A 27,539-nucleotide genomic window follows, 5' to 3' on the forward strand; every position below is an offset into this window, starting at 1 on the left:
TCCTGCCTTTGAAGATAAAATAATGCCTTTGGGTCACTCCACCTTAAGGCTAGCAGCTAAATAAATTAGCAACTGAAGGTGGCACATCAGGCTGGTAGGGAATAAATTAAGAATATTATATACTTAATATTCAACAAAATAAACCAAAAATGTAAAAGGAGGGAGAATGGAGTTGAGAAATTCTTCCACTGTGGTCATCAGAAATCATGAAAGAGAGGGAAAAGGAAAGAAGGGAGTGGGTGATATCAAAGCAATGGTTCTCATTAGCAAAAAGGGAACAGGGGAGGTTGAGGCCATCTAAAAAAATTTGTAAAAGTAACTGTGATGGGGTTCAGACTCTGGGAACCTCCCTGAATCTTCCCACTTAATCTGGCTTTTCATACCCAAATCTGTTACTCTTAACCTAGCCTGGCCCTCCATTGTCTGTTACCTCTGGATTACCCCTACTGCTTCCCACCCCAGCCATCGGTTACCTTCGGATTGCCTCCAGCAGTTTCCCACCCTTGATCACAGCAGAATCCCACTCTCTTGATTCTGACCTGTAGTCCCCCCAGTCCCATTAAGATCCTCCTTGGACTCCTTAAGACCTCCTCCCATCACCCCAGACTACTAGACCATCCCCAGATCCCTCCCACAGTCTTTCTGTATATAAGATCCTTCTTATCTCCATGAAGGTGCTCAGATTTTATCTGGCCCTCTTGTCAATACAAGCATTACAAATGGTGAGACTTCCTAAGAGTCAACCCAATATGGTGAATCTTTAATAAACTTTTGTTTTACTTTGGCTGAAAGAAGGCCAGGGTTGAATTCATTTGGGCAGGATTCAGAGTGTTGGTATTTGGGGGTCCTATGCACCCTAAACCTCAACAATATGGTTCCCTGGCCACAACAACTGTAAGCCTTTAGGAATTATATTTAGTGCTCTGTGTGGGGGTGGGGGGGTGAGGGTGGGTTAGTCTTCTATGCATATAAGCACTATCATTAGATTAATTTTTATTTAAGTTCGGTCTCCTCCTTACTAATAACATAAATTATAATATCACAGAGGGTGATAAAGGAAAGAGACATCATGAGATGGGGAGGGGAGTGGGAGGGAGAACAGGCTATGGAGTCACTCAGTAAACATTGAAAAGGCACTTCCTCTGTGCCAGCCAGTGTGGGCCAGGCATTTGGGCCCAAGCCGAGATCTTTGCTCCTTACCCTAAAAGAACTTGGACTGCTTGTCCAAAGTTCTGGAAAGCCCCACCTTGAACTCTGCTTGAATTTCTCCACTTGATCTGGTGTTTGCTTGAGACTATAAGCCTCTCATCCCCATGCCTAATTCTCAGTTACCTTAATTTAGCCTAGCCCTCCGAGGTCTGTTATCTCCAGATAGCCTTCAACTACTTCCTACCCTTAATCCCATTTTCTAGGTTCCTGGCATCTGACCTCTAATTACCCCAGCCTACAGGCCACTCCCAACAAGATCCTCCTTAGACTCCTCCTCCAACGACCCCAGACTACTTGGCCAATCCTAGATCCCTCCCACAGTCTTTGTGTACATAAAATCCTTTTCAGGCCTCCATGAAGGCTCTCAGATTTAATCTGACCTGCTACAAATGCTCAGATTTCTTAAGAGTCTGGCCAAAAAGGTGGATCTTTAATAAACTTTGTTTTTCTTTTGTTGAAAGAAGGCTTGGTTTGAATTCGTTTGGGCAGAACCCTCGTGTCACTATTTGGATCTCAGAGCCCCTAAATCTCAACACAAAATGCTGGGAATAGAAAGACAGGTAAAAGATCTGAACTCTAGGAACTCAGTCTAATGGGGGAAAAACATACAACTAAGTATAAGCAACACACACACACACACACATGCACACACGCTGGTAAACCCAAAATCCAAGGGTGCAGGTAATCTGCCTTGAAAGAATTGGACCACTTAAGCCTTCCAGGTGAATGGAACAGATTTAGTGAAGACTTTTCAGGGATATGGAGTCTTCTCCCTGGAGTGGAAGAGACCTTGGGCCCAGATTTCTATTCCTCGAGAGCCAGATGATTTCCATATAAGGCTATGTAGTGCGTTAGGATCAATGATGGGTATGACTAACTCCTCAATACCTAATTTGCATATGCTCACTGAAGTCCGCAGTCCTCACATAGGTCCCCCTGATTTGCATAAATTCTCAGGGCCCAATTTGCATGTATCCTCAGGGCTTCATTTGCATATAATTTCAATGCCTAATTTGCATATAATGACGGGTATTTTTGTGGGCTTTGTAACAGCTTTGTAACCTTCAGGAGCAGGAAATTTGAACTGGGTTCCAAAAGGGATTGGTTAGATTTCGCACCTAGAATGTAAGACCATGCTTCTCAGCCAATGAGAATAATGGTCAGCGGTGGGAGGGGGATTTCTGCGTCATATAAATTGGCCATTTATTTGGTCTATATAAATTGCCATTCTGCTTCTGTAAGGTGTCTCCCTACTCCAGCTTTACCGGTGAAGGGATCACCCGTTTCTCACGAGAACCAAATAAAGGAGATTTTCTGTTTTTACTTTGAGACACCTTTGAGCAGCCAATTTGAGTAAGGGGACGGTTCATGCATCTCCCCACACACTGTCAAAGTAGTGAGTTTATTGTGACACCAATAGAAGCAGGCTAGATTCTAAGTGAATCTGCCCAATTTAATGGGGGTAAAATGAGTACTTTTATGCTGAAAAAGATTACAAGTAGATCTGGAAGGGATTAAGGAGTGGCAAGTAGCCTGGGGTGCTCCAGATGCAGACAATGAAAGGAGGTAAGTGGTCAGAGAGCCACACTGAAAAGGCAGTTAAAAGGAATGTTCAGTATCTAGGTAGAAATGTGTGGAAAAAGTTCAGGGACTGGGTTGTTGAATTGTATGGGAAAATTGAGGGTCTACTTCCCATTATCCCATCATTTACACACACGCATACTTATATATACATACACACAAACGTGTATATATACATACATACATATATATGTGTTTGTGTGTATGTATAATAAATTGGAAATAATCAATAGGGGTAAGACACTAGAATTAAGGAGAACGCTGGGAAAAGGTTTCCTACAGAAGGTGGGGTTTTTGCTGAGATTTGAAGGAAGCCAAGAAGTAAAGATGAGGAAGGAGGCCACTCAAGAAGAACCTGAGTTCAGGTTCTGCTCTAACACCTATTGGAAGGGACCTCAGAGATCATCTAGCCCACCACTTCACCCTCCTCATTTTGCAGATAAGGAAACCTAGATCAGAGAGATAAAACAAGTTTGTCCAAGAGAACACTGGTACCAAATGATAGGACTGGAATATGAACCAAAAAGCACCCACTCTGTAATCACGGCTATTTGAAAAACTGTCTGATTGTGGAGGATAGTTTCCATATCACAGAGTTCTCATTATGGATAAAATTACAAATCTAAACAAAAATAAAAAACCCAGAAAAATAAAAGAGGAAAAACAAAATTGGATAGTCATAATCTTAAGAGCAGAGAGATCACTCCCTGTTCTCCCATAGTTCCCAGTTCTGTCCTTTGGGACCAAGCAGATGGAGGAACTGCCTTCTTCCATATGATAACCCTTCACATATTTGAAGTTAGCCATCATATATCCTCTAAATCTTCTTTTCAAAAACTCAGAAGGTGACTCTGCACATGGACATTACCAGATGGCCTATATAGAAATCAGATTGAGGGGTGAAGCCAAGACAGTGAAGTAGAAGCAGAGACCTGCCTGAGGTCTCTCCCAAACCCATCAAAATACCCATAAAATGACTCAACAAATTCCAGAGCAGCAGAAGCCACAAAATGACAGACTAAAGCAAATTTCCAGGCCAAGACAATGTAAAAGATCAACAGGAAGGGTCTGTCACACTGGGCTGGGAGTAGAGCACAGTCTAACATGGGCTGTGTGGCACAGATGGGGCTTTAGCAGGCCTTAGGGTACTGAATCACTGGCAGCTGTGGTGGTTTCCAAACTTTTCAACCCACAAACGCTAAAGACAGCTTCAAAGGTCAGTGGGAAAGGTCAGAGAGGAAGGATCATGGTCTAGCTCCAACCCCACCCCCAGCTCCAGGGCTGTGGCAGTCACTGCTGCAGTGGCAGCTACTTCTGGAGCTCTTGGCCTACAGACAGTGGGAAAATCGAGCAGCTATTCTGGGTCACTCTCCTGGGTGGTGGTCCTGGTGCGAAAAGGATTACTGGAGTGGTGGAGCTTGTGGTGGCAGTGAAGAAGGAATCCTCCTCACAGTTCCAAGGAAAAAAAGAGTGCTTGTGTTTGCTCACAGACCAGACCACAGGCCATGAGAAGAGCAAATAGCTCTCTTTTGATCATACCATTTTGGAAGAACTGAAAATATGAAGGTCCCTATAAATATTGCTGATAACAGCTGCCCCAAACTGCTGAAGCTTGGGGCAGTACACCCTCCACTTAACAAAGAGCTCAAAAGTTAAATAATTAGCTGGGAAAATGCACAAACAAGGGGGAAAATCAGACTATAGAATCTTACTTTCTTGGTGAAAAGGTATTTAACTTACCTCCTTGTGGCAAGGAAGATCAAAACATACAACCAACGAGAAGACAACAAAATCAAAGCTCCTTCATCTAAAGCCTCCAAGAAAAATATGAATTGGTCTCAGGCCATGGAAGAGCTCAAAAAGGATTTTGAAAATCAAGTAAGAGAAGTAGAACAAAAATTGGGAAGAGAAATGAGAGTGATGCAAGAAAATCATGAAAATTGAGTCAACAGCTTGCTAAAGGAGACTCAGAAAGTGCTGGAGAAAATAACACCTTTAAAATTAGAGTAACCCAAATGGTAAAAGAGGTCCAAAAAGCCAGGGGAGAAGAATGCCTTAAAAAGCATAAAGGGTCAAGTGGAAAAGGAGGTCCAAAAGGTCACTGAAGAAAATAATTCTTTAAAAATTAGAATGGAGTAAATGGAACTAATGACTTTATGAGAAATCAAGAAATTATAAAACAAAATCAAAAGAATAAACAAATAGAAGACAATGTGAAATATCTCACTGGAAAAACAACTGACTTGGAAAATGGATCCAGGAGAGATAATTTAAAAATTATTGGACTACCTGAAAGCCATGATCATAAAAAGAGCCTAGACATCATCTTTCAATAAATTATCAAGGAAAACTGCCCTGATATTCTAAAACCAGAGGGTAAAATAAATACTGAGAGAATCTACCAATCACCTCCTGAAAGAGATCCAAAAAGAAAAACTCCTAGGAATATTGTAGCCAAATTCCAGAGTTCCCAGATCAAGGAGAAAATATTGCAAGCAGCTAGAAAGAAACAATTCGAGTACTGTGGAAATACAATCAGGATAACACAAGATCTAGCAGCTTCTACATTAAGGGATCTGAAGACTTGGAATATGGTATTCCAGAAGTCAAAGGAACTAGGATTAAAACCAAGAATCACCTACCCAGCAAAACTGAGTATAATACTTCAGGGGAAAAAAATGGTCATTCAGTGAAATAGAGGACTTTCAAACATTCTTGATGAAAAGACCAGAGCTGAATAGAAAATGTGACTTTCAAATACAAGAATCAAGAGAAGCATGATATATATATATATATGTGCATATATATATACACACATATATATACACACACATATATACATATATCATATATATATATACACACGTATATATGTATATGTATGTGTATGGTTGTTGTCCTTTGTTCTCAAAGAGGACCAAAATGACATCACCTTAATAAAGTGAAGTTTCAGCGTGTACAGCTGTGACTGATCAGACCAATATGAGCTTGAAATGCTCTATCACACATTGGGCACAGATAGTCCATGTGAACATTTGGGGTGGTTACTCCAAATTTGCACATCCTACGTTTCCCTTGCACTGTTTCAATTCTGCTTTGCTCATAGAGCATAGCACCTTTTCTGATGTGTGCATGCCATGCTGAGCCATCCTGTGCCAGTGTCTCCTATGTCACACAATCAAATCCAAAGTTCTTGAGAAAAACCTTGAGAGTATTCTTGTATTGCTTCTGACCACCATGTGATCCCTGCCCCATGTGAGTTCTCCACAAAATAGTCTTTTTGGCAAGCACACATTTTGCAGTTGAACAACGTGGCCAGCCCATCAGAGTTGTACTCTCTGAAGCATAGTTTGAATATTTGGCAGTTTAGTTGGAGCAAGGACCTCAGTGTCTGCTACCTTATCCTGCCAGGTGATTCTCAGAATCTTCCTAAGACAGTTCAAATGGAAGTGATTCAGTTTCTTGGCATGGTGCTGGTAGATTGTTCATGTTTCACAGGCATACAGCAATGAGGTCAACACCATGGCTCTGTAGACCTTCAGTTTGGTAGCCAGTCTAATACCTCTTCTCTCCCAAACTTTTCTTCATAGCCTCCCAAACACGGAGCTAGCTCTGGCAATGTATGCATCAACCTCACTGTCAATGTGTACATCCCTGGGAAGTACACTACCAAGGTAAGTGAACTTATCCACAGCATTCAAAACTTCTCCATTTGTTGTACCCGATGATTCCACATATGGATGGTGCGGTGGTGGCTGATGGAGCATCTGTGGTTTTTTGGTGTTATTAGGCCAAAATTAGCACAGGCAGCAGAGAATCCATCCATACTTTGTTGTATCTCAGCTTCAGAGGCTGCACTGAGTGCACAATCATCTGCAAACAGAAAATCATGCACCAACACTCCCTCCACTTTGGTTTTGGCTTGTAGCCTTTTCAAACTGAAGAACTTACCATCAGTACGGTAGTTGACCTTGATGCCATTTTCATCCTCATTGAAATCATTTGTCAACATGGCTGAAAACATCATTAATGAGAGCAAGTACACACCCTGTTTCACTCGATTGGTGACTGGGAAGGCACAAGAGCATTGTCCATTATCCAGAACCCGGGCAAGCATGCCATCATGAAATTGATGTACAATATTGATGAACTTCTCTGGGCAACCAAATTTTGACATAATTTCCCATAAGCCCTCAAGACTAACAGCGTCAAAGGCCTTGGTCAGATCTGCAGACATTGTATACAGACCTCGGTTCTGCTCCTGGAGTTTCTCCTGGAGTTGTCGGGCAGCAAACACCATGTGGCCCTTTCTGAAGCCACACTTGTGGGACTCCAGCCTACTGCAGCTTGATTTTACAAGCCTCATAAGCAGCAAAAGTTGTATATGAGGTATATGTCTCCTGCATCAGCAGGGATATGACTGTGAGGTCAAGCATAGTCCTTGGGAACCCAGCTGGGCAGAAAATCCTCTAAGTAAATAGTAAAAAATTCTATATCATGATGACAGAGCAATGGGTTGTAAAAGTTAAAGATTGTAGGGGTTGTAAAAGTTATACATTGTATATCTGTGTGCTCTCCCAGTAAATGTATGTTTGCCTCTCCTTATCTTGGAGATGTCAATTTCTAAGTAAAAGTTGACTCCTGAAATGGCTTGGGGCAATCGCTTGTTCCTAAGCCTGCCCAGGCTATGCCTTGAACAATTTTGTGTATGTGTTCTCTTCTATTCCTGCTGTGTGGGATGCAGCATCATTGGCTGTCAGGTAGATGACCATCTTCCAGGTGAAGGATCAGCCTATTAAGAAGGATTCTAGCAAGAACTTTGCCAGCAATGACTAAGAGAGAGATTCCCCCTGTGATTGTCGCAGGACAATCTATTCCCTTTACCCTTATAGAGATGGCCAGTGAAGGCATCCTTGAACTCCTGGGGGGATTACCTCCTCTTCCCATATAACCTGGAAAATTTCAGTCAGCTTTTGTATGAGCAATGGTCCCCCTACCTTGTAAATCTCAGCTGGAATAGAATCAGCACCAGGTGCTTTGCCACATGAAAGGAGCCTAATGACCCTCAAAACCTCTTCTTCAGTTGGAAGTTCAGCTAAGGAGGGATTGACTTCAACCTGAGGTAAATGGTCAATGGCCTCAGCACTGATTGATAATGGTCTGTTGAAAATACTATGGAAGTGTTCAGCCCATCTGTCTAGGATCATGTCCTTATCACTAATCAATGTGGCTCCATCAGCACTGAGCAGTTGTGATGCATAGGTTTTTGGTCCATAAATAGCTTTCACAGAATCATAAAAGCGCTTTGGATTGTTACTATCAGCATAAAACTGAATCTCATCTGCTTTCTCACTGAGCCAGGAAATCCTGCTTCTCTCTAAGCTTTGCTTGTACTTTGCTTTTGATGGAATTAAACGCTGCCTTCTTAGAGATGGATGAACTATTCTGCTGGCAAATCCTGTGGAGTTCTCATTTTTCATTTAGCAGCTTTAATATATACATACATACATGTATTGACACACACACACACATACACACACCCCTGTTATCTATCCCTCTCCACCCCATATAAGTTCCTAAACACTGGTTTGCTTCACATCTCGTGTCAGTAAGCACAGTAGGTTTTTTAACACATGCCTGTTGTTTAGTATTTAAACTCTGAACCTGTTTTCCCAGATCAAAATTTCTTCTTCAACACTCCACTTCCTTCCCAATGTGGGTCCAGGCTAATTGCTCCACATTCACTCCAGATTATTCCTCCTCCTACAATCGCTTGTCCTCTCCTTTCTCTGCTTTGTGCCATCTCTAAACCTAGAAAGACACCTGCTTTTGCCACATCAACATCCTTCTTTACTTTCTGCTGGGGCCCTCTTCCCTTCTCAGATTTCTCATGACACATTGCCTGGATCTCTTTGCATGGATTACATTTCACCCTGTACTAGCCTTATGTCTCATGTTCCTAGTTTGTCCTCCTGCACAGAACTTTGAAGAGGGTGAGAGTAGTCAGAAGAGAATGGTCTTTTCCAGAGAGTTAATGATGGAATTTCTGAACACTCATCCATTTGGAGTATTTCCCTAAGTACTAGTTTAAGCCATGTTCTTCATTGGAAGGTGGGAGCGAAAGTCCTTCTTCAGACTTGAAAAATGCCAGTGTCTTCAACCAGTATAATCAAATAGCAGCATGCTGCCTTTTTAAAAAAGGATAGACCATTTTTTAAAAAGCACTTTCCCAACAAAATGTAGAATTCTCCAAACTGATTATGAGAAATAACTCTTCTTTTCATGAGAAGCAGAGTGATAGAAGGGAAAGAACATTACCTTAGAGACCCAAAGCCTGTGGGAAGCTCACTCAGTAAGCCAGCAAGAGCTTACTACCTAGGACAACACTGTTAAGTGAAGGGAACACGCTTGCCCTCGAGGAGTCCAATGGAGGAAAACTTGAAAATAAGAACATACAAAAGAGATAAATGTAAATGGAAGGTGATCTGTCAGGGAAAGGACTGCCATGGGGCTAGGGTTAGGTAAAGGCCTCTTTATAGAATAATGGAACTGAAAGGAGGCTCAGAGATTCAGTGAAGTTTTGTTTACAAATGAGAAACAGCAGACTCACTGAAGTTATGGAAAGACCAGGATCCAGCAGTGTTTCCTCCGTAACACGGATTAGGCAAATTCCCCCTCCTGCCAGCAGGAAGATACAAGGATATCCCTGCACCTTGACTGGGTCCTGTTTTGTGGTGAGGAAGCTTCCTGGTCATCTCAGGGCACTGGAAAGTCTTGTCCACAAGGAGTCTGGACTTGGTGGATTTCTGAAAAACATCCCCATCATCATGCCCTGTCTGTGATGACCTCATTCAGTATCTGAGAAGTGAATTACTATGTATCTGTGTTGCAGATCTCTTCAGTAAGGGAAAGGTTAGCCCCTACCTTCTGTCTCAACACTGAACCTTTAATTAAAAGTGCTGGCTTTAAGACCCACCTCTAATAGAAGTCAACACACTCCCCAAGGTGAATTTGTCTCTGTTAGGCTCTGACCACAGAGGTCTTCTATGTCCAAGGCTATTTAAGTCACATGACCCTGGATAAGTCTCTTTAAAGGTGTGAATTTTAGTCTTTTAATTTGGCAAGTATTATCTAAACTACCTTTCTGGGTGTTTAGGAGGAAAGTGTGTCTTAAGTCAAAGCTTTACAGAAATGTGACTTTTGATGTTCCAACTGGGCCTGGAATATAGAGCTAATTAAAAAACAAACGAGGATCACTATTGTCATGTTCCGAGATAAAAGAGTTTGTAAGCAAAGAAACAACTCAACAGTGATAAACAGTTTTTATTCAGGCAATGAAACATGAAAAAAATATATTAGTACTTATTATAATTTCATTTGTGTAAGTATAACTCTTACAAATATTTACCTGACATATAAAAAGGGAAATTATTGTACATATAAAATTTATGCAGATGATCATTACATATATAATGCAATCCTGGTAGGAGTCAAGCAGCTTTCACTCCTCCCTATGGGAGGGTAATCAATCACTCACTGTATGGCAATCACAGGGGCACAGCAGAAGCAGGTGTGCAATTGGGATGGTCTCTTATTGGCACATGTTACTACATATGGAGATCTACTGGCAATGTACTCGCGCTGACAGCAACACTGAGGATACACTGGCACCTTTGACAATTAAAAGGGGCATCTGGATTCTAGCACAAGGAAGAGAAGACTCCAGGTTCAATTGAGTTAAGACTTGGGTGTTGGCTTGGAGTTCCAGTTCTCATGACTACAAGACCATTTGAGTTATCAAGTAAATACAGAAGATTACAATTATTACACTGGGTGCTCCATGAAGGCAGGACCTATCCAAACTTTGGGTCTTCCCCAGCACTAACACAGACTTAATATATGTTCGTCAAACTGATCTCAGGATTCGACTGCCAGAGAACTTCAGATTGGATTCTAGACGCCACTTTAGGCAGAGGGCAATATAGTCCTTAATAGCTCTAAAAGTAAAGAACAACTCAAAATATAAGGATGGCTTGGCTGCATGCCTGACCTCCATTTGTATTTAGATTATAGAATGCCACACTTGTAAAAACGTGCACTTAGCATCCATGAGATTAACCATATAAACACCTTAACTTGTAGCCATTATAAACATATTATGGCTAGTAAACCATTCTGTAGAAATCTTGCTTGTTCAAGTCTAACTGCAGGCTGATAAGGCAAAACAAAAAAGAAGGAACTGCCTCTGGATGACAACCTATGAATAAGCAATTGTTAAGACACGGTTACTGGAAGAGAGTGAGCTCACCCACTTGGGAAGAATGCTGCCCCTAAAAAGTGCTTTGCCAACTCTAGAACAGTATTTCTCAAAGTGAACCCTTTAGAAGTCTCAACAAAGTAGATCAAGGGAGGAGTTTCACCAAAAACTAAAACAAAAAGCCCAGCACTGCACTGACGGACCAGCATGCCCAGCAAACCTGCCTGTATCCATTCAGTCAGTGCAGAGACTGCAGACTCATCAGAATAGGCCACATGACTTTAGAGTGGTTTTCCTGTTGGTTCAGATTCTCCTGGGTATGTGATTATTAGTTGGCCTCAGCAGTGGATGCGAGGATCTGCTAGATTGGTTCAAAGATCTGGGGACAAACCACATTTGACAAAACACTGATCTAGAGAAGAGGGGATCCTCACTGCATTTCTTCATCTCTTTCATACTAGAAACGCTCCTAGAGGTTCAACTGGCAAAATCTAGTTTACTTCTCTTTCCACACATGTGGAGTCCCGTAATTGTGATTATTTACTTGTATTCAAAGGGAATGGTAAAATATGTTGCCATATTTTATACAATCAAGCTTCAGACCTTATTGTGCATGTCAATGGATCCACAGCACAGGCCTTCTAAACTCCTCCCTGTAATTACCTGAGGTGAACAATGTTCGATCCACAAAACACACACAAAATTTTAATGCTGTCAGTTTGAGAAAGTCCACGAGAACTTTCTTAATACTGTGAAGGTAAGAGGTTCTTCAAAAAAGTTTAAAATTTCATTCTTTTAAAACAAAACAAAAAGGGGGAAAAGGAGGTGAAATACTTAAACATATGGCACAATCCTGGGCAAGACCTTGGACTCCGGACGAGAACTGGTTTATGAAACATGTGAAACCAGAGGTCACTGCAACCTGCAGTTATTTTAAGGACTTTGTGGGTCCTATGAACCATAGCAAAAACAGAATAGAAATGAATTTAGAAAATAGTGACTACCAAAAACATGCACTGGGCTTCTCTGCGTCTCCTTTACACCCCTACAAGATTCCAAAGGCCAACCATTCTGATTAAGAGGATTACTCATCAAAACTGAAGATTTGGGCTTAGATGCTGCTAAGGGATTTTAAAATATTTTATTATAGTATGTGTCCCAAAATCTAAGTGCCATTTTAAACTCCAGTACGCATCAAAGCTTAAATGTTAATAGCTATAAAAATATTTAAATGTAATTTCACAGCTATTAAAGTTTAAAATAATACTAAGACTTTTGGAACACTTTGTATAGAAAAGCAAATGGGAAAGCATGGCACTATCTTTAAGGAAACCATTCAGCCCAGCATACCTTTGTGAATCACTCTGAACTTGTGGATGAACTCAGATCATTAGAACTGGGAATATATAGTTTCTAAACGTCAATGTGGGGGATGAATGACAAAGGGAGGATGGATTAGATGGGAAGGAGACAAGGTTGAATTAAGGGAAAATTCAACCTGAGCCTTTACCCAAAAATAAAATTGGATTCTGTAACACTCTGGAACACTTCCAAAACCCTCATCATTTTTCACTGTCATGTGTTTCTGTACTTCCTAATTTGAGCCAGGGTTAAAGAGAGCTAGAATTGTATCTCTACAAATTTCAGGCCAATTGTGCAGAACAAGAGGTTTGGGTCAGTCATGCAGCCAGATTTCAAGGCATTTCTCCAAATAAAGCAAAACTCTACAAAGTTCACCATTACTGACAGCTACTGTCCAACCTCGACCCCAAGGGGGAAAAAAAGGCTAATTCCTACCATGAGGCATCAGATGCTCCAACAAAAATAATTTTAGACAAAAATAGCTACACTTTGGCAAAATCAACCATATATTTCTTGAGAACCAAAGAACAAAGAGTCCTGGTCCTACCTCCCAAGCATTATTCAAAATACCCCAAAATCTACTACAGAAGTGTCTCTGAGGTGGCAGAGTAGAGGGGTCCTAGCACTTACTTTTTTCAACTGGACATTTCAAATACTTACAAGAATATAGTTCCCTTAGCGCTCAGCTATGCCGAGGGAGTGCATGAGGGTGCTTTATGCACCCACGCTCAATGTGCTTCACTTTGCCCAGGCTACTTCATGATTGGGCAGAGGCCTAGGGTGCTTATGGGATTGTCCTACCAAGTGCTAACTTTCACTGCTATTGGGGCATTGGTAAGTATTAGTCAACAGTTGAAACTTTAGTCTTTAAGGAAAAGGGGCCCTTCACATTTCCCACACTGCACCTCCTTTTGCTAGGGTCTATATACAATGGCAACCAGAGCTGGCAGCTAACTGGTGGGCCAGCAGGGGATTGTCATCCATCTAACACATAGCACTGGTGCTCTTTGGCTACTGAGTCTGTGACTACACGACTCAGCTGAAACTGCTATGTGCACTTCATGGGTAGGGCAGACTGAGAGCAGACAGACACGGACACTTAGCTATGTTGGCTAGCAGCAGAAAGGTTCTGTAAACTTTCCCTTTTCCTAAATGTCTGCATTATTTCCACATAGGGTTTAGAATCATAGCTTGAAGAAGAGACCAATGCGTCATTCCACTGCCTGTTAACTTTTCCATTCAGTATCTGCAACGTGCAGCAAAAATCCCCTTAAGCCACAGTATTTGCTTTCAAAAGCCTAAATTGATTGTCCTAAATTGAGTGATGCTGATTTTTTTCCTTTAAATTTTTCCTTGTTACTGCCCAAAGTGTTTATATACTAAAGGCTTTCAAAAGACAACCTAAACACCAACTAGGGGAGTTGCATTTAAATAGAATAGGATTCTCAGCGTTCAAAGAAATACTGAGTTGGGACTAAAGAGTATGGAACTCATGTGAAAGGTAGAGATAAGGAGATATGCAATTTGGATTTATGGGGGGCCTCCACTGTTCACTGCAAAAGTTGGATCATGCAACAGCATTAAAATTACAGTATGACAATGACCACATACTCAAAATACTGCACATATCACTATGAAGTCCTTGTAGGTAACAGGCTCAAGTGAAAACAAGTGATGACAGAGCTGCATGGATGTGGCTTAGGAGGGACTGAACACTCCCACTGGGCAGCCAGAGATGAATGTGTACTGATCCTGCTGTCTACATAAAAGGCAACAAAAAGATTCCGTTAATACAGATTTTTTTCCCCTAGAGTTTTTAAAGTAGCAGTGTTTTTTTTTTCTTCTAACAGTAATACAAAGGGTGCTGAGTCTCAGAGCACTTTATATATAATTTTTTTAAACTTCCCTGGTTTTAACAAAAGGTTGCTGTTAAAAATCCTGGTAATGGAAGTCTTTTTGAACCAAGTGCATCAAATAAAGCAAAACATATTCTTGGTCCTTCAAATTATTCTTCAATTCTGGTCCTTCTAATGCTAAAATCTTTTACTGGATTCTAGAGAAGAATGTTATATCAATTCTAAAATATTTAAATAATTAGAACGGTCCTCCTAATTTCTCCTTCTATACCCTCCCCCCAAGATGGTGGTTGGGAGGGGGTGGGGAGAGCCTGTAGTTTTTTCTAGATTATCTAAATCTTCTCTAAGAGGGTGTTATTTGCACAGTTCAAGTGAAAAGGTTATTGATTTCTTTAAATTAAAAAAAATTAATCTTATTTTCATATCCAGAAAAGAGCCACCAGTCTGCACTGTGTGTATCTATTCAGAAAAGCTGGCACCAACTCAAACTAGTACAGTTACAGTGGAAGGAGTAAATGCTTGTCCTCACTCCTGGCAAATCACTGATGTACAATAAAGGAGAATGGTAGTAGAAACCACCAAAGGCTTCCTTCCTTAACAGAACATCTCATTCCAAAGGAATCAACTTCAGAAGAAAACAGAAGCGTGAGAAGCTGCTCAGAACTTGTCCCTCCTGCGGCCCCTCCCAGGACATCTCCTAGATCCACAACCTGATTCTTCGGGTTTCCCAGAAAAGGGAGCAGCTCTGAATCCTTCAGAACAATCAAGTGTACCTGGGCACCGACCCCAAACTGAACCTCTCCTGACTAACAGCAAGTTAGATGCCCACCTCAAATAAAAACCAACTTCAAAAGAACAAAGTTATGTCACCTTAAAAAGAGAAAAGAATTAATCAGAAGGTAACTCAAAAATTACGATTTGAGGCTGCACAGAGGTCTTGACCTCAGGAAACAGAGACCACAGCAATCCACAAACTGGAAGGCCAAACCTAGCCGCAGCCTCCTGGTTTGCTGAGCCTGACTACCGACAAATGAAAAAGGACTCAAGAAAGGGACTCAGACCTTTGAGGGTTGTCCTGTCTTTTTTTTTTTTTTTTAGAGGGGCAGGGGTAGGGCAGCTGTTGTGTCTGCAGCAAAGCGGAATAGGGAGCAGTAAGCGTGTGCCCTTCTTTGCTACAGGGAGATTATTCCTGGATAAGGCAAAAATACTTGGGAGTCACAAAGAAGCAGCTGAGGGAGGAGATGCTGGACTAACAGCCAGTCTTTCCCAGCTTTGCAATCAGCTCGTCACAGATCTTTGTCAGTTCTTCAATTTCTTGGTTCTGAAAAAAAAGAAGGTGGGTGTCAGAGTATGACCTTTGGGCTCTTTCTGCATTCCCAGCAACTACTGATTGTATTCAGAATCATGGAACTCTAGCTGACTAGACCCCACTCTCCTATGTCAGGGACTGAGCACATCCCACCATGGATTATTCACATATGAATGAGAATATGGCCAGGACCACACAGAGGGGAGCAAGGAGGAAACCCTAAACCCAAATGTCACCCCCCCCACAGTGAATCACTACACATTCCTTACAGCTACCTCCACAATGAAGCCTGTTCTGATTCCCCTCCTGCTGGCAATAACCTTCCCACTCAAGTCTAATAAAGCACCTTACTCTGTATCTCTCTAATGTACTTTCCATGTGAAATGAATTACAGCAATCATTATCCCCCATACATTCCATGAGAACAGGGAAAAAATTGAATCTAAATTTCATAATGCCCTCCAACACTGGGCACAGCAAGAGATACAGGTTTATTTATACTACTGAACACCTAAAGTTCCGTTTCATTTTTCTGAGTTAATTCAGGGGGGAGATGGCAGCTGCAGTAGTTGTTAGGATGGCTAGGTGGTGCTAGAAAGCTGATATCATGGAATTGACAAAATTGATAAATGAATTATTTAGAGAAAATAGGCATGGCCTCTTCAATTTTCTCCCAAAGCTTAATCTTAACCAATTCCACTGATATCTTCCTGCAGTGACATGTTCTGATGTGAAGATGACTCCAGGGCCTTAAAGACCATGCCAGGGGAGTATAAGCTTTGGCCATCCAAACAGGTAAAGTTCCAAGAATGGGATAATGATGGATCATCCATCACCCAAGGACCAGCTCAAGTAGGCTCAAGAGGAGCTCATCACTACCACAATGACCACCAACCACTTCATTTTCTTCTGTTTGTACGGAAACTCATGAAAACTATTTATTATGGCTTGGGGGTAAGGGAAGGGGAAAGACTGTGATCTACATTGGTAGAGGGGAAACACATATGAAGAAATCTCAGATTCCTGAAGTAGTACATAACTGAAACAAGGTGGCTAAGGGAAAGAATATCTTAACATTATAACTGACCTCTTTCTTCTAGAGCAGGGATTCTTAATTTCAAGAAAGCATTTTGATAACCATATTTCCTTTATAATACCATGTATTTTATGTATTTAAAAATATAATTCCAATAACAGGCTGGTCAGACTTCACCACAAACGAACTTAACAACTCCTGGTCTAGCCTCTCCCTAGGCTGAATTGCTAGAGGACTGATAGAAACCACTGTGGAGGAAACTCCTCCCAGTCTCTCTGTTCCCTAATAATCCAAATGAAAGACCTTTACCTTCTGCTGAAGGGCTCTTTCTAGAGACTCCACCTTCATCTGCTCCTTCCTGAGGCCAGCATGGAGAGCTGCACTCTCAGCTTTGGCTTTGGTCCGGACCTGAGCGATCTCTTCATTGGCTCTATGGTGCGAAAATTGAACGGAAAGGGGAAAAAGAATACACAGGGATTAGGCACAGGGGACAGTTCAAGTGTCACGGCATTAGTTGTCAGCCCCCACAGGACGCATACCCTTCCTAGAAGAGCTGGCATCCTACCACATGCCTATAAAGATAGACAGGAAACACCAAAACTCATTCTGAAGAACCTCTGCTTGGTAAATTCCTACCCATTCTATAAAGTCCAATTCAAATGCAACCTCCTTTAGTATGTCTTTCCCGTTTTCCCTGAGGACTTAAAACTTAGGGTTAAAAGCTGTGGCCAATCCAAAATCAATCACACAGGAAGGAAGTGCCCCTGAAATGATAATCTGAACCACGGGGAAACTGATCTATTAAAAAAAAAATCAATTAATGTACAACTTCTTCCAAGTAATGCTGATTCTGCATAAAGCAACAGGCATGGGGAGAACAGCGAGAAGGCTTAGTCATGCCCAGCCACACTCCTTCCAGACATCAGGAGACTTTATGAAAAGAAGATATTTACCAAGTTCAATAGGGAAGATTATACCCAGGACAACAGTTATGTTGATGGGGGAAAAGAATTCTCAATTTAAATACTCTCAGCTGCAAAACATTCTTGCTCCTCTCCACCTTTCCCACAACATTCCACACCAGGAAAGTCATGCTGATGGACTCTTACTTGTCTAGTTTTTCTTCAGCATGGAGTTTCAGGGCCTGATATCGCTGCTCCTCTTGTTTGACTCTAGTTAAGTAGTCTTGAGCACATTTTTTCAAAGCCTCTTCATTCTGTTCCAAGGCAGGAATTTGAAATCCAAAGAATGTTACTGCTTCTCCTAGACTACATACACCCATAATGGGCTCTTCTTCAAGATGGTACAAAGTAAGTATTTCACAAGTGCTTTTTCATTCATTCAATTAAACTTTATGAATTAAGTACAATTAAAACAAAAAATATTTGAGTGGCCTGTGTTTTCAAGATACTTATTCAAAGTCTCATCACAAAATGAGATTTATTAGACAGGGTCTCTCTTAAAGCACACAGTTTACTACTGGTGAAAAGTTTGCTGTTAAAAAAAAGCATGTTTTGTTACAGCACACACTCCTGGATAAGGACTAGAAAAAAATTCCACTAAATTAATCAGCACTTCTTAATTTATAATCTACAGAGTAAAGCAATCAAATTTTATTCCTCCTAAATATTATACAATGTATCTTCCACTCAAGTACTCTCCCAGAACTTACCTGAGGTATAGCAATGACTTTGGGACCTTGAAAGCCAAGGCTACACCAGCAGAATGCCAGTTGTGGCAAGCTGGCAGAAACCCGTTATAAAAACGTATTGTTATGAATACATAGTCACTGATGCAAAACAAATTCCTTCATTGGCCAAGTCCAAAAAAAAAAAAATGACACCTGAATGACACTGAGTCTACCCCCTCTCCTCCATCAAGAGGTAGGCAGTATGTTTCATCATGAGTTCTCTGGAACTGTAGTTGGTCACTGTACTTCAACAGTATTCCTAATGCTCAGAAAATATGGGAACTGCTGTTTCATCTACTAGTCTCCAGGTTAGATGAGCTCTTGCTACGATTAGTGATGTTGGATGGACACACCTCAAAGAGCACCAAGCATGTCTTAATGTTATAGGCTGTATTCACAGCTGTGGACTTGGCCACAACAGTGTGGCCCATGAACAATGACAGAAAGAACAAGAAAAGAGAATTAAAAGATTATAAAAGGCAATTCAAAGCACCAAGTGGGCACTCCATTTAAGAGGTTGGCATAAATTGAAGGTGAAGACAACACCAAGGAATGAATAACCAGATAACCTCCCAGGAGTGACAAGAAAGCAGAAAGAAAAAGACTCAACACCTTCTTAAACCCTTCAAGGACTCCCTTGAGGTTCTCATATCTCCGAAATAGATCAGACAGAGATCTCTCCACAGAGTTCAGGTCTGCCAAGGCCTGCTCCTTCTCCATGGTCAGCTGCTGGAGGCTCTTCTGAGATGACATGTTCGTCCTCTGCTCATCCTCTGTAAACATAAGGCAACAGAGTAAGGATGTTGGTGTAACCTCTTGCTTCAAATCAGTCTATAAATCTGATAATATCGAAGGGGCTTTTTGGCACACAACTTCACAGAACTGTAGAATCTTGAGTGTTAAAAGAGACGAAGACCTCTAAGACCTCCCTACCTTTGGAGGCGCCTGTTCTTCTTGGGGGCAGTTCTAATTGCTTTTCCTGACACCAAGCTGACCGTTTGCCTCTGTGACTTTCACCCCACCACTCTTTTATCTGTTCTCTTAGAACACAGCTTCTCAAACTTTTTCTTTCAAGACCACTTTATACTCTTAAAAATAATTGAGGATTGCCACTCCTTGAAAAAAGCTTGCTTACATATGGTCTCTATAGGAATATTTATCATATTAGAAGTCAAATGTCTGAGAATTATGATGAAAATTATGTTGACTTCTCAATACCTCCTGAAGGGTCTCAGGGGTCCCTACACTACATTTTGTGAATTGCTGCCTTAGAACAACACTAATTTCTATTCCACATGGTAGATTGGCAAATACTGAAAGACTGCCAGGATGGGAACCACCAAGTTTTCTTTTCAAAAGTCCCTGCTTTGCTTTCTCTGAGATCTCTTACAACAATAAGGGCTGAAAGAGGATAAAAGTACAATGCTATTTATTGTCCCTTTGGAGGGCATTAGCGAGTTAGGGAAGTGGACAGGCTTTTAAAAAATACTGTCTGTTACCAGAGAAAGAACTAACATTGTCTGAATACAGAGTAAAACATACAATTTTTCTTTCCTTCTTCAAGTCTTCTTGTACAAAATGACTAATATGAAAATGTTTTACACAATTACACATGTATAAACTACATCAAACTACATCCTGTCTCAGGGAGAGGGAGGGATAGAATTTGGAACTCAAAAATATAAAAAAACCCCACAACAACAAATGTTAAAAATTGTTTTAACGTAATTGGAGGAAAAAAAAATATTGTAAAAAAGAGAAAATATATGACCGAGGGAATATTTAGTGACAGGTCACTGTGGAGTTAAATAGTTTCTGCCCTGCTCAGCATTTTGATCTAAAATTCACTCCAGTGGGCTAATGGATCATATGTGGGAGGCAACTTCCCTCTTACCAATCATTTGGGCAATTGTCTTTTCATATTCAGCCACAATTTTCCTAAAAAAAAAAAAAAGAAAGAAAGAAAACAAATCTATCAGGTGAGTTTTGTGTTTGCACATTATGTACATCATTTCTTGCCCACAAAAACTCCATTTGCCATTTTCACTGGCTTTCTCCCCTGCCTGGAATGCTCTCCTCCCTCTTTACCAATGCCCTTTGCCTCCTTCAAAGTTTTAGTTAAAATCTCACCTTTTTCAATAAGCCTTTATCATGCATCCTTAAGGTGAATGCCTTCTGAGATTATCTTCCATCTACCCTGTACAGAGCTTAACTATATAGTGTGCATGCTGCCTCATCCATCCAATTGTGAGCCCCTTGACAGCAGTCTGTTTTTGTCTTTCTTTGAATCCCCTCCAATATTTAACACAGGGCAAGGCACACAGTAAACAGAGATGTTTTGTGATCTGATGTACTAATCTGCACAGATACTGAGTTTCAACTAAGTCACTAGAATGAACCCAGTAAGATACAAAGTTATTTCAGGTTTATGCCATCACTGTATAGGCAGCCTTTTGTTAAAATTTCAGAATAACACAGAATTTTTCACTTATCCATGTTTTGCTCCTTGTTGGATCTCTTGCTATAGTCTCAATATGCTTCTCCTGCTCCCAGTTCTGCGCCTTGAGACATTAGCTTTCTGATTCCCCTTGTCTTTTGCCCTGCTCCTAATTCTGACTTGACAAGAGCCCTGCTCAGAAAGCTCATTCCAAGGACCTGGATTCAAATCTCACATCTGATGTTTATAACCAGAGTAGCTTAGAGCAAGATATGTGACCTCCCTGGGGCTCATTTCCTCATCTGTAGAATGAAGGTTGCACTAGGTGTTTGGAGATCCCTTCCAGCTCTAGGCAGTGATCCTATGCTTACCACTGTGCAACATTACCTGTGCATGTTTCTTATCCTGCCCAATGCTCAATGATCTTTATGTAACCACTAATCAGCGTGTAAAGACTTTTGGTGAATGCTTGTTTTTCAAATACTACCTAGAAGAGACTTTTAAAGATTATGTGTTCCAGGCCCATCATTTTACAGATGAGGAAAGCAACTTGCCCGAAGTCTCACGGTAGTAGGCTTCTAAGCTAGGATTTGAACCTAGTTTAACTCTAAAGTGGTCGTCATCCCCACCCCCCCCCATGTTGACTTTCTCCTCTCTGTTGCTACTAGCCTAAAAAGCCACTTCATTATTTATTCAATTTGAACCCACTATTCTCCCAGGTGCCTCCACAATGAATACCCTCAGGCTCTCACCCCAGTCCTCAAAGTTTTCCTACCTCTTTTGGTGAGTAGTCTCTCCTCGTTAGATTGTGAGCTCCTAGAGAGCAAGGATTGTGTTTGTTTTTATTATTAATTGTATTCCTGATGCTTAGCACAGTAATGGGAACACAGTGGGCACTTAAACATTTGTTGGATTTGCCATTTCACTTTTCACTGCAACTTTTCCAGAGGGCAAGAAGATAACAGAAATCAACTAGTTTTGCCCTTTCTTAGCACCAGTGGTTAAACTCTGGTTGGTGGTGAAGGGATCTGAAGCTAAAATACATTTTAAAAAATTCTTTTGGATTTGAATTATTTATGCTGCCTCTCTCCCTAGAAGCACAAACATAAAACCATAAAAAGGTCTTATCAGAGTGGTTTTCCATTAGTCTGAATATCTTTTGCATATATTTGTAAGTGGTAAGGCCATTCTGTTTGTACAGAGCTCTGACGTAACACAAATCATGAAATGGCCCTTGACTGCATAATCACCAACTGTTAGACCTCTGAGAGACCACAAATACATTGGAGCCCAAACTTTCATTTTGGAGATAAGGATCCTGAGGCCCAGAGACAGGCAGTAAATCCTCAACAGCTGGTGAATGGCTGGGCCAGGCTCCAACTTAAGCTCCTTCCAAGGAGGATTCTCTTTGGTTGAAAGCATGATCAGCTCTGCCCAGCCAGCTTGCAAAAGCCTTGAGCACAGGTTAACCATGGCCCTAGTTTTTAGTGCATGGTTGTCTATGTGGCATGGTGAAAAGAATACCAGCTCTGGCTTCAATGGGACATGGGGTGTCCTTATGCCTTTGGGCAAACCACTTACCTTCCACACGTTTGTAAAGTGAGAAAGTTGGGATCATATGGCCTCTGAGGTCTTTTCCAGCTCTGTTTCTGATCCTTTATTTCTTTTTTTCTTTTCAAAGAAATCTCATTTTAGAGGGGTGGCAGATATTCAGACAAATCCAGCACAGCACCCAGAACTACAGGCAGCATTCACAGAACTCCTCAGGGTTTGCAAAAGGCTTTACACACATTACCTCATTTGATGCTCATGACAACCCTGGGAGGTAGTTGCTATATCATCCCCATTTTATAGATGAGGAAACTAAGGCAGACAGAAGATAAGTGACATTACTCCTCAGTAATGGAATGCACAGGATCCAGAGTCAGAATTGAGCAGCCCACATTAGAACAAAATCTAAGTGTGTCTACAATGTAACCTGATGTACTCATGTGACCAGACGTGTCAGTGTCTGAAGCTGGGTTTAAAATCAGGATGACTTTCTGACTTAGCACTCCACTATGTCAACATGAAAACAGCCAAGTTCAACGTTCAGAAATCACAGATTTGAGAATTTCCAAGTTGGAAGAAACCTCATTCAGTGACAGGTAGTCTAACTCATCCCAAAAAAGAATCTCTACTTCAATACACCTGCAAAATGGTTAGCCAGCCCTTGCCTGAAAACCTCCAGCAAAGGAGAACACATCCCATCCCATTCTACTTTGGGACAGTTCTAACTGTTAGAAGCTTTTCTTTACAAACTAACCTAAATCTGCCTCCTTTCAAAACACTAGGTCTTGTTTGCAAACTTTAATTAATCTGTTAACCTGGGGATTACAAACAGGTTCAAAAGTGCTATCTTCCCTGAGAATTGTGTGGAAACTCTAACCTCATTTCCAAGACTTCTTGTCGGGTCTCTTCATACTTTTTCTTCCATTCATTTGCTTCAATTTCTTTAGTAATTATCTAGGGCATAAAGAGAAACAAAACCTGGATTAAACTCTTCTGATACATCTTAGTGATACAAGTTTGGGCTTTTCAGATTAAAAAGTGCAAACATAAATGGAGATAGAGAAATCAAACCCCTTCTGAGTCTCTGTAAAAGCCTTACCTTGGTAGTGCTGTCTGAAAAATAATATTAATTTTATGGTTATTAACAGAACATGTGGGGATCTATAGAAGCATCTACATCAGAACTAGTTAATTACTCTCTGTCTGCTAGGACCATACGACCACCAACCAGAAGCACCAGCATGAAGAAGTACCCAGAGAAAGTCCTGGAACTGATGCTACAGGGATAATGATCTTAAGCTGGGACAGGGGCAAGTAGGAATAATGGCAGTAAATTGGATGGAAGCATCAAGGGATATTCTACCACTAGGGGAATGAAAGCAGCAGGCATCCAGAGTCAGCATCAAGAAAACCCTTATCAGAACAAAAGTCTAAGTGAGCTATTTGTGTGACCAGATGTGAGTGCCATCTGTTTCGATTCAGTCAGGCCTGTCTTTTCTGCAGGAAGGTGTCTGTACAGCAGTGTCCATGTCTGCACTAGCTGTCCTCCTAGGTGCAAAGGGGCTTTTAGGGATGCAGAGGATGCACTGTCTCAACCTATATCAGGGCATGGAATGGTCCCGCCCTCTGGTCTGTGATCCTGCAAGTTAATTATAAACCAGACACGTGTCCACTGTTGCCAAGAATCCAGGATAGCAGCCAGGACCATAAATCCTTTCTGCCCTTTCATGAGCAATGAATAGATGGGACCAAGATGGGTCTTGTGCAGCAAACCCAAAAAATAACAGAGTGGGTTTTTAGGGTGATGGGGAGCAGGAAAGCCAAATGGTTTCATAATACCTTGGAGGTTCTCAAAAGTCAGTCTGGAATCTAAAGCAACTTTCCTTGGGTTTGGTGGTAACTGGTCATCCACTCATACGTTGCCTTGGTAGTTTATATGAACTATTTGTGCCCGACCTGTGGTAGAGCCTTCCAAACTTATACTGGTGTGATCAGTCACAGTCAGACACACTGTCACTTTGACTCTAAAAGAGTGGTATCACTTTGGTCCTCTTCCAGAACAAAGAACAACAATCATCCTTGGTAGTTTTCAGCATAGCCTGCAGCTGAAGTTTCTTGTTTCTGTTGAGTTGTTTCAGTAGTGCCTGACTCTATGACCCCATCTGAGGTTTTGCTTGGCAAGCAACTAAGTTTCCTCAAATAATCACCCCTCACCAAGACCACTGAGTGACAGAGAATGAGAAGAACAGAGAACAGACTCTGAAGTTAACAAAGAAGGGAATGTTTTGATGGGTGAATTAATACAAATGGTGTAACAAAACAACAGACTAGGGCACAGTATGGTCCAATCATGCTAGAGGTTTGAACTAAAGTACTAAGTTATAATACATACATTCGACTTGCCCATTCAGACTGGAGGTGGTAGGTGTTGGACAAGTGAAATCTAATTTGAAAGTGGAAGGAAGAGAATTGTTCATAAATGCAGTAACAGTGGGAGTTCTCAGTCTGAGTTGATGTGGAAGTTCATGAAGCCACAGTATGTCTTTGAGGAATTTTGGGACTTGATAATTTATAGTTATCAACTATATGACCAGCAGAATGGCATCATGGCCCTAATAAAAGGTGGTAGATGTGTAATTAAGTACACTGAGAGGGATGATCAGGGAGTTAGGTTAAGAGTTAACCATATACTAAAAGTCCTTCTAGTTTCTTGACCAGATCACCTTTGGACTGTATTGAAAGTATGCAACCAAATGTTATGGTAGACCATAAGCCACCAAAAGTAGTGGGTGACCAATTGTAGAGCCATCAGCACTCCAAAATGCCTGGCCATCCACCTGTTGTTAATAGGTGTAGGATAGCTGTCCTCTCATCATCTAGAGGGTGAAGTGACAGGAATGAGCCGAAGCTCATCTGAAATTAAGTCTTCCTGCAAGGGGAAGTAGAGTTGGCATGTTAGGTAGTAAAATGAACTTGGATATACAAGTCTTGCTTCTTCTTCATGGATAATCTTGATGAGATCAAGGGGAGGAAGGGACCTCACATTTCTTAGCTAAACAAAGGCTTGTGGGGATTCTTCCTTCCTAGGGTGCCTATACCCTGGCTTAACAAACGGAGCACTGTTCTCTTCTTTGGGGAAATGTTCAGTTTTAAAACAACTAACTAAAGAACAGTCATAAGAATTGGTGCTAATTTAGCTTATGACTAGTTGTACAGTGGGGTAAAGTCCTGGCTAATGGTATATATAGCTAGTGATCCCTTTGAGGTACAAACATCTCATTTACCAGTAATATCAGTTCTTTTCTCCAGATTACTGATAGTGTGGCATTCTGTCCCTGTGACTTCTAGGTTCCAACAGGATGGTTAATGGATCATTATAGCTACCTCAGAGATGAGTTTTCATCAAAAAAGGGCTGGAGGATGACAGGTGTGCTGAGGAAGTTAATCCTACTCTCTTTCGGTAAGTGGGGCAATCAGAGATTCATTATTTAAGTGCTGCAGGACTTTGGACTTGGAAGACCCCCTGGAAGACAGCACATCTACTTTCCAAGGTCCACTATGAACGCCAGTCAACCTACCAGGTACAATTTCCACTTTGTCAAACAGATACTTTATTAACTTCTCATACAAACAGTACACATGAAGTATGCAGTGTCATTTGAACATGGTGCTTGGAACCTGGTAAGTAGATTAGCCTAGTAGTGCATCACTCTGTGAACCCCACAAGCCCTGGAGAACAAAGTTCTGGAATGTAGGAAGAACATTTTAGTCCCAAGGTTATATCCATATATTCAAATTGACCAAATTTAGCTTGAAAGGCCTTCTATCTTTCAAAAAAATTATTTTTTTGTTTTTCATCACCTACATTTCTTAATATATGCTTTCCCTTTTCTTCTCCCAGAGAATCATCCTTTATAACAATGAAGAAAGAGAAGAAAAACAGTTCAACAAAACTAATCAGTCCATTCCAAGAGTCTGACATTATATTCAGTGTTATACACCCACAGACTGCATTTCTGCAGAGGTGAGAAGATATGAAAGACTTGAATTAATCATCTATCCATACAATTCCAATGGAGCTCCAGTCTTGGCCTAGGCTACAGAGTAGACAATGACACACAGAGATCCCTGGTTACGATGTTGATCCTCATGAGTGTTACTTGGCTTTATAAAGTTGTGTTTTAAAACTGGAACTGATCTACCTAGAGCAACAAGGCCACATCATTATTCCTTGGAGGAGTAGTAATGTAACTCAGAACTGTTAGATTATCTGGACTAGATGGCTACCTCCTAGTAAAATGTGAACACCAGGAAATGTTTCATTTTTGCTTTCATATCCTCAGGAGCCAGCCCACTGCCTTACACTGAATAAACAAAAGCTTGCTGAAATGAACTGAATTGAGACAATCAGAAGGGGTGGTGGTGAAACAATTTTCAGGCTGACACCTGTGATCTAGAATAGGCATGAGCAGCGATAATGCTGGCAGGCCTGCGGACTCTAATCATAGAAGAAGCAGAAAAAACCCAAATTGAAGTAGGATTCTGGGGTGTCAGAATTGTGAATCCTGTGCTTTATGGTCAGTTAGGCCTGACCTTTTGGAGTCAAAGGTGCAGTGATGTGCTTTGCTGCAATTCTTCTCACCTCTGCTAAATGGATGGATATTCTCAGTGAAATAAACAAAAATAAGCCCCAAGACAAAAAGAGTGGGTGGTATGGGTTAACAGCACAGTGCACAAAGATGGCAACTCCTAACCCTCTCCACTTCATCCTCCTCCAAAAAACGGAAATTGAAGAACTGTGCAGAAACTCTGCTAAGCAGCAAATGTAACATACAACAGCCTGCATTTTACACAGATATTTCTGGTTAGTATAGATGTGAGAAAGTAGGGATCTAGTAAATCTGGAGTTTCTATTTGTGTTTATTTGTATGTGCATAAAGCATGAGCATATGAATGTTTCTATGTAGGTATGTACATCCAATAAAGAGTAAACACTGGTTAATGTCCAAAGTAACAAAGAAGAATTAGTAAATTCATTTGATTTCACTTATGTGTCACTTCTCATGTGGCTAATCCTTTGTTTAAGTAATATGTCTTACCTCTGATTAAGATCATTGGTTCATATATCTAGAGAGATCTAGGAGATCACCATCTTGTACAACATTTTCATATAATAGAATTTATAATATGGATGAGGTAGAGGGTCACATAAGTAGAAGCAGGATTTGAACCCAGTTCCTCTGACAGCAGT

The 27,539-nt window shown here is 41.0% G+C and overlaps 1 protein-coding gene across 9 annotated transcripts in view; it reads right to left on the reverse strand.

Moving 5' to 3' along the window:
* Positions 1-10,095: 10,095 nt before the first annotated feature.
* TACC1 (transforming acidic coiled-coil containing protein 1) overlaps positions 10,096-27,539 on the reverse strand; it is a 169,131-nt gene continuing 151,687 nt past the window's right edge. For all 9 annotated transcript variants that reach the window (XM_072635138.1, XM_072635141.1, XM_072635137.1 and 6 more), the window contains 6 exons: positions 23,166-23,242; positions 20,195-20,238; positions 18,913-19,073; positions 17,720-17,826; positions 16,920-17,040; positions 10,096-15,586 (listed from right to left, as the gene is read on the reverse strand). In XM_072635138.1, coding sequence (XP_072491239.1) covers positions 15,515-15,586; positions 16,920-17,040; positions 17,720-17,826; positions 18,913-19,073; positions 20,195-20,238; positions 23,166-23,242 — 582 coding nt within the window. In that variant the 3' untranslated portion in view covers positions 10,096-15,514. The remainder of the gene's footprint in view (positions 15,587-16,919; positions 17,041-17,719; positions 17,827-18,912; positions 19,074-20,194; positions 20,239-23,165; positions 23,243-27,539) is intronic.

This window comes from Notamacropus eugenii, chromosome 1 (assembly GCF_028372415.1).
Source record: "Notamacropus eugenii isolate mMacEug1 chromosome 1, mMacEug1.pri_v2, whole genome shotgun sequence".
Taxonomy (NCBI): domain Eukaryota; kingdom Metazoa; phylum Chordata; class Mammalia; order Diprotodontia; family Macropodidae; genus Notamacropus; species Notamacropus eugenii.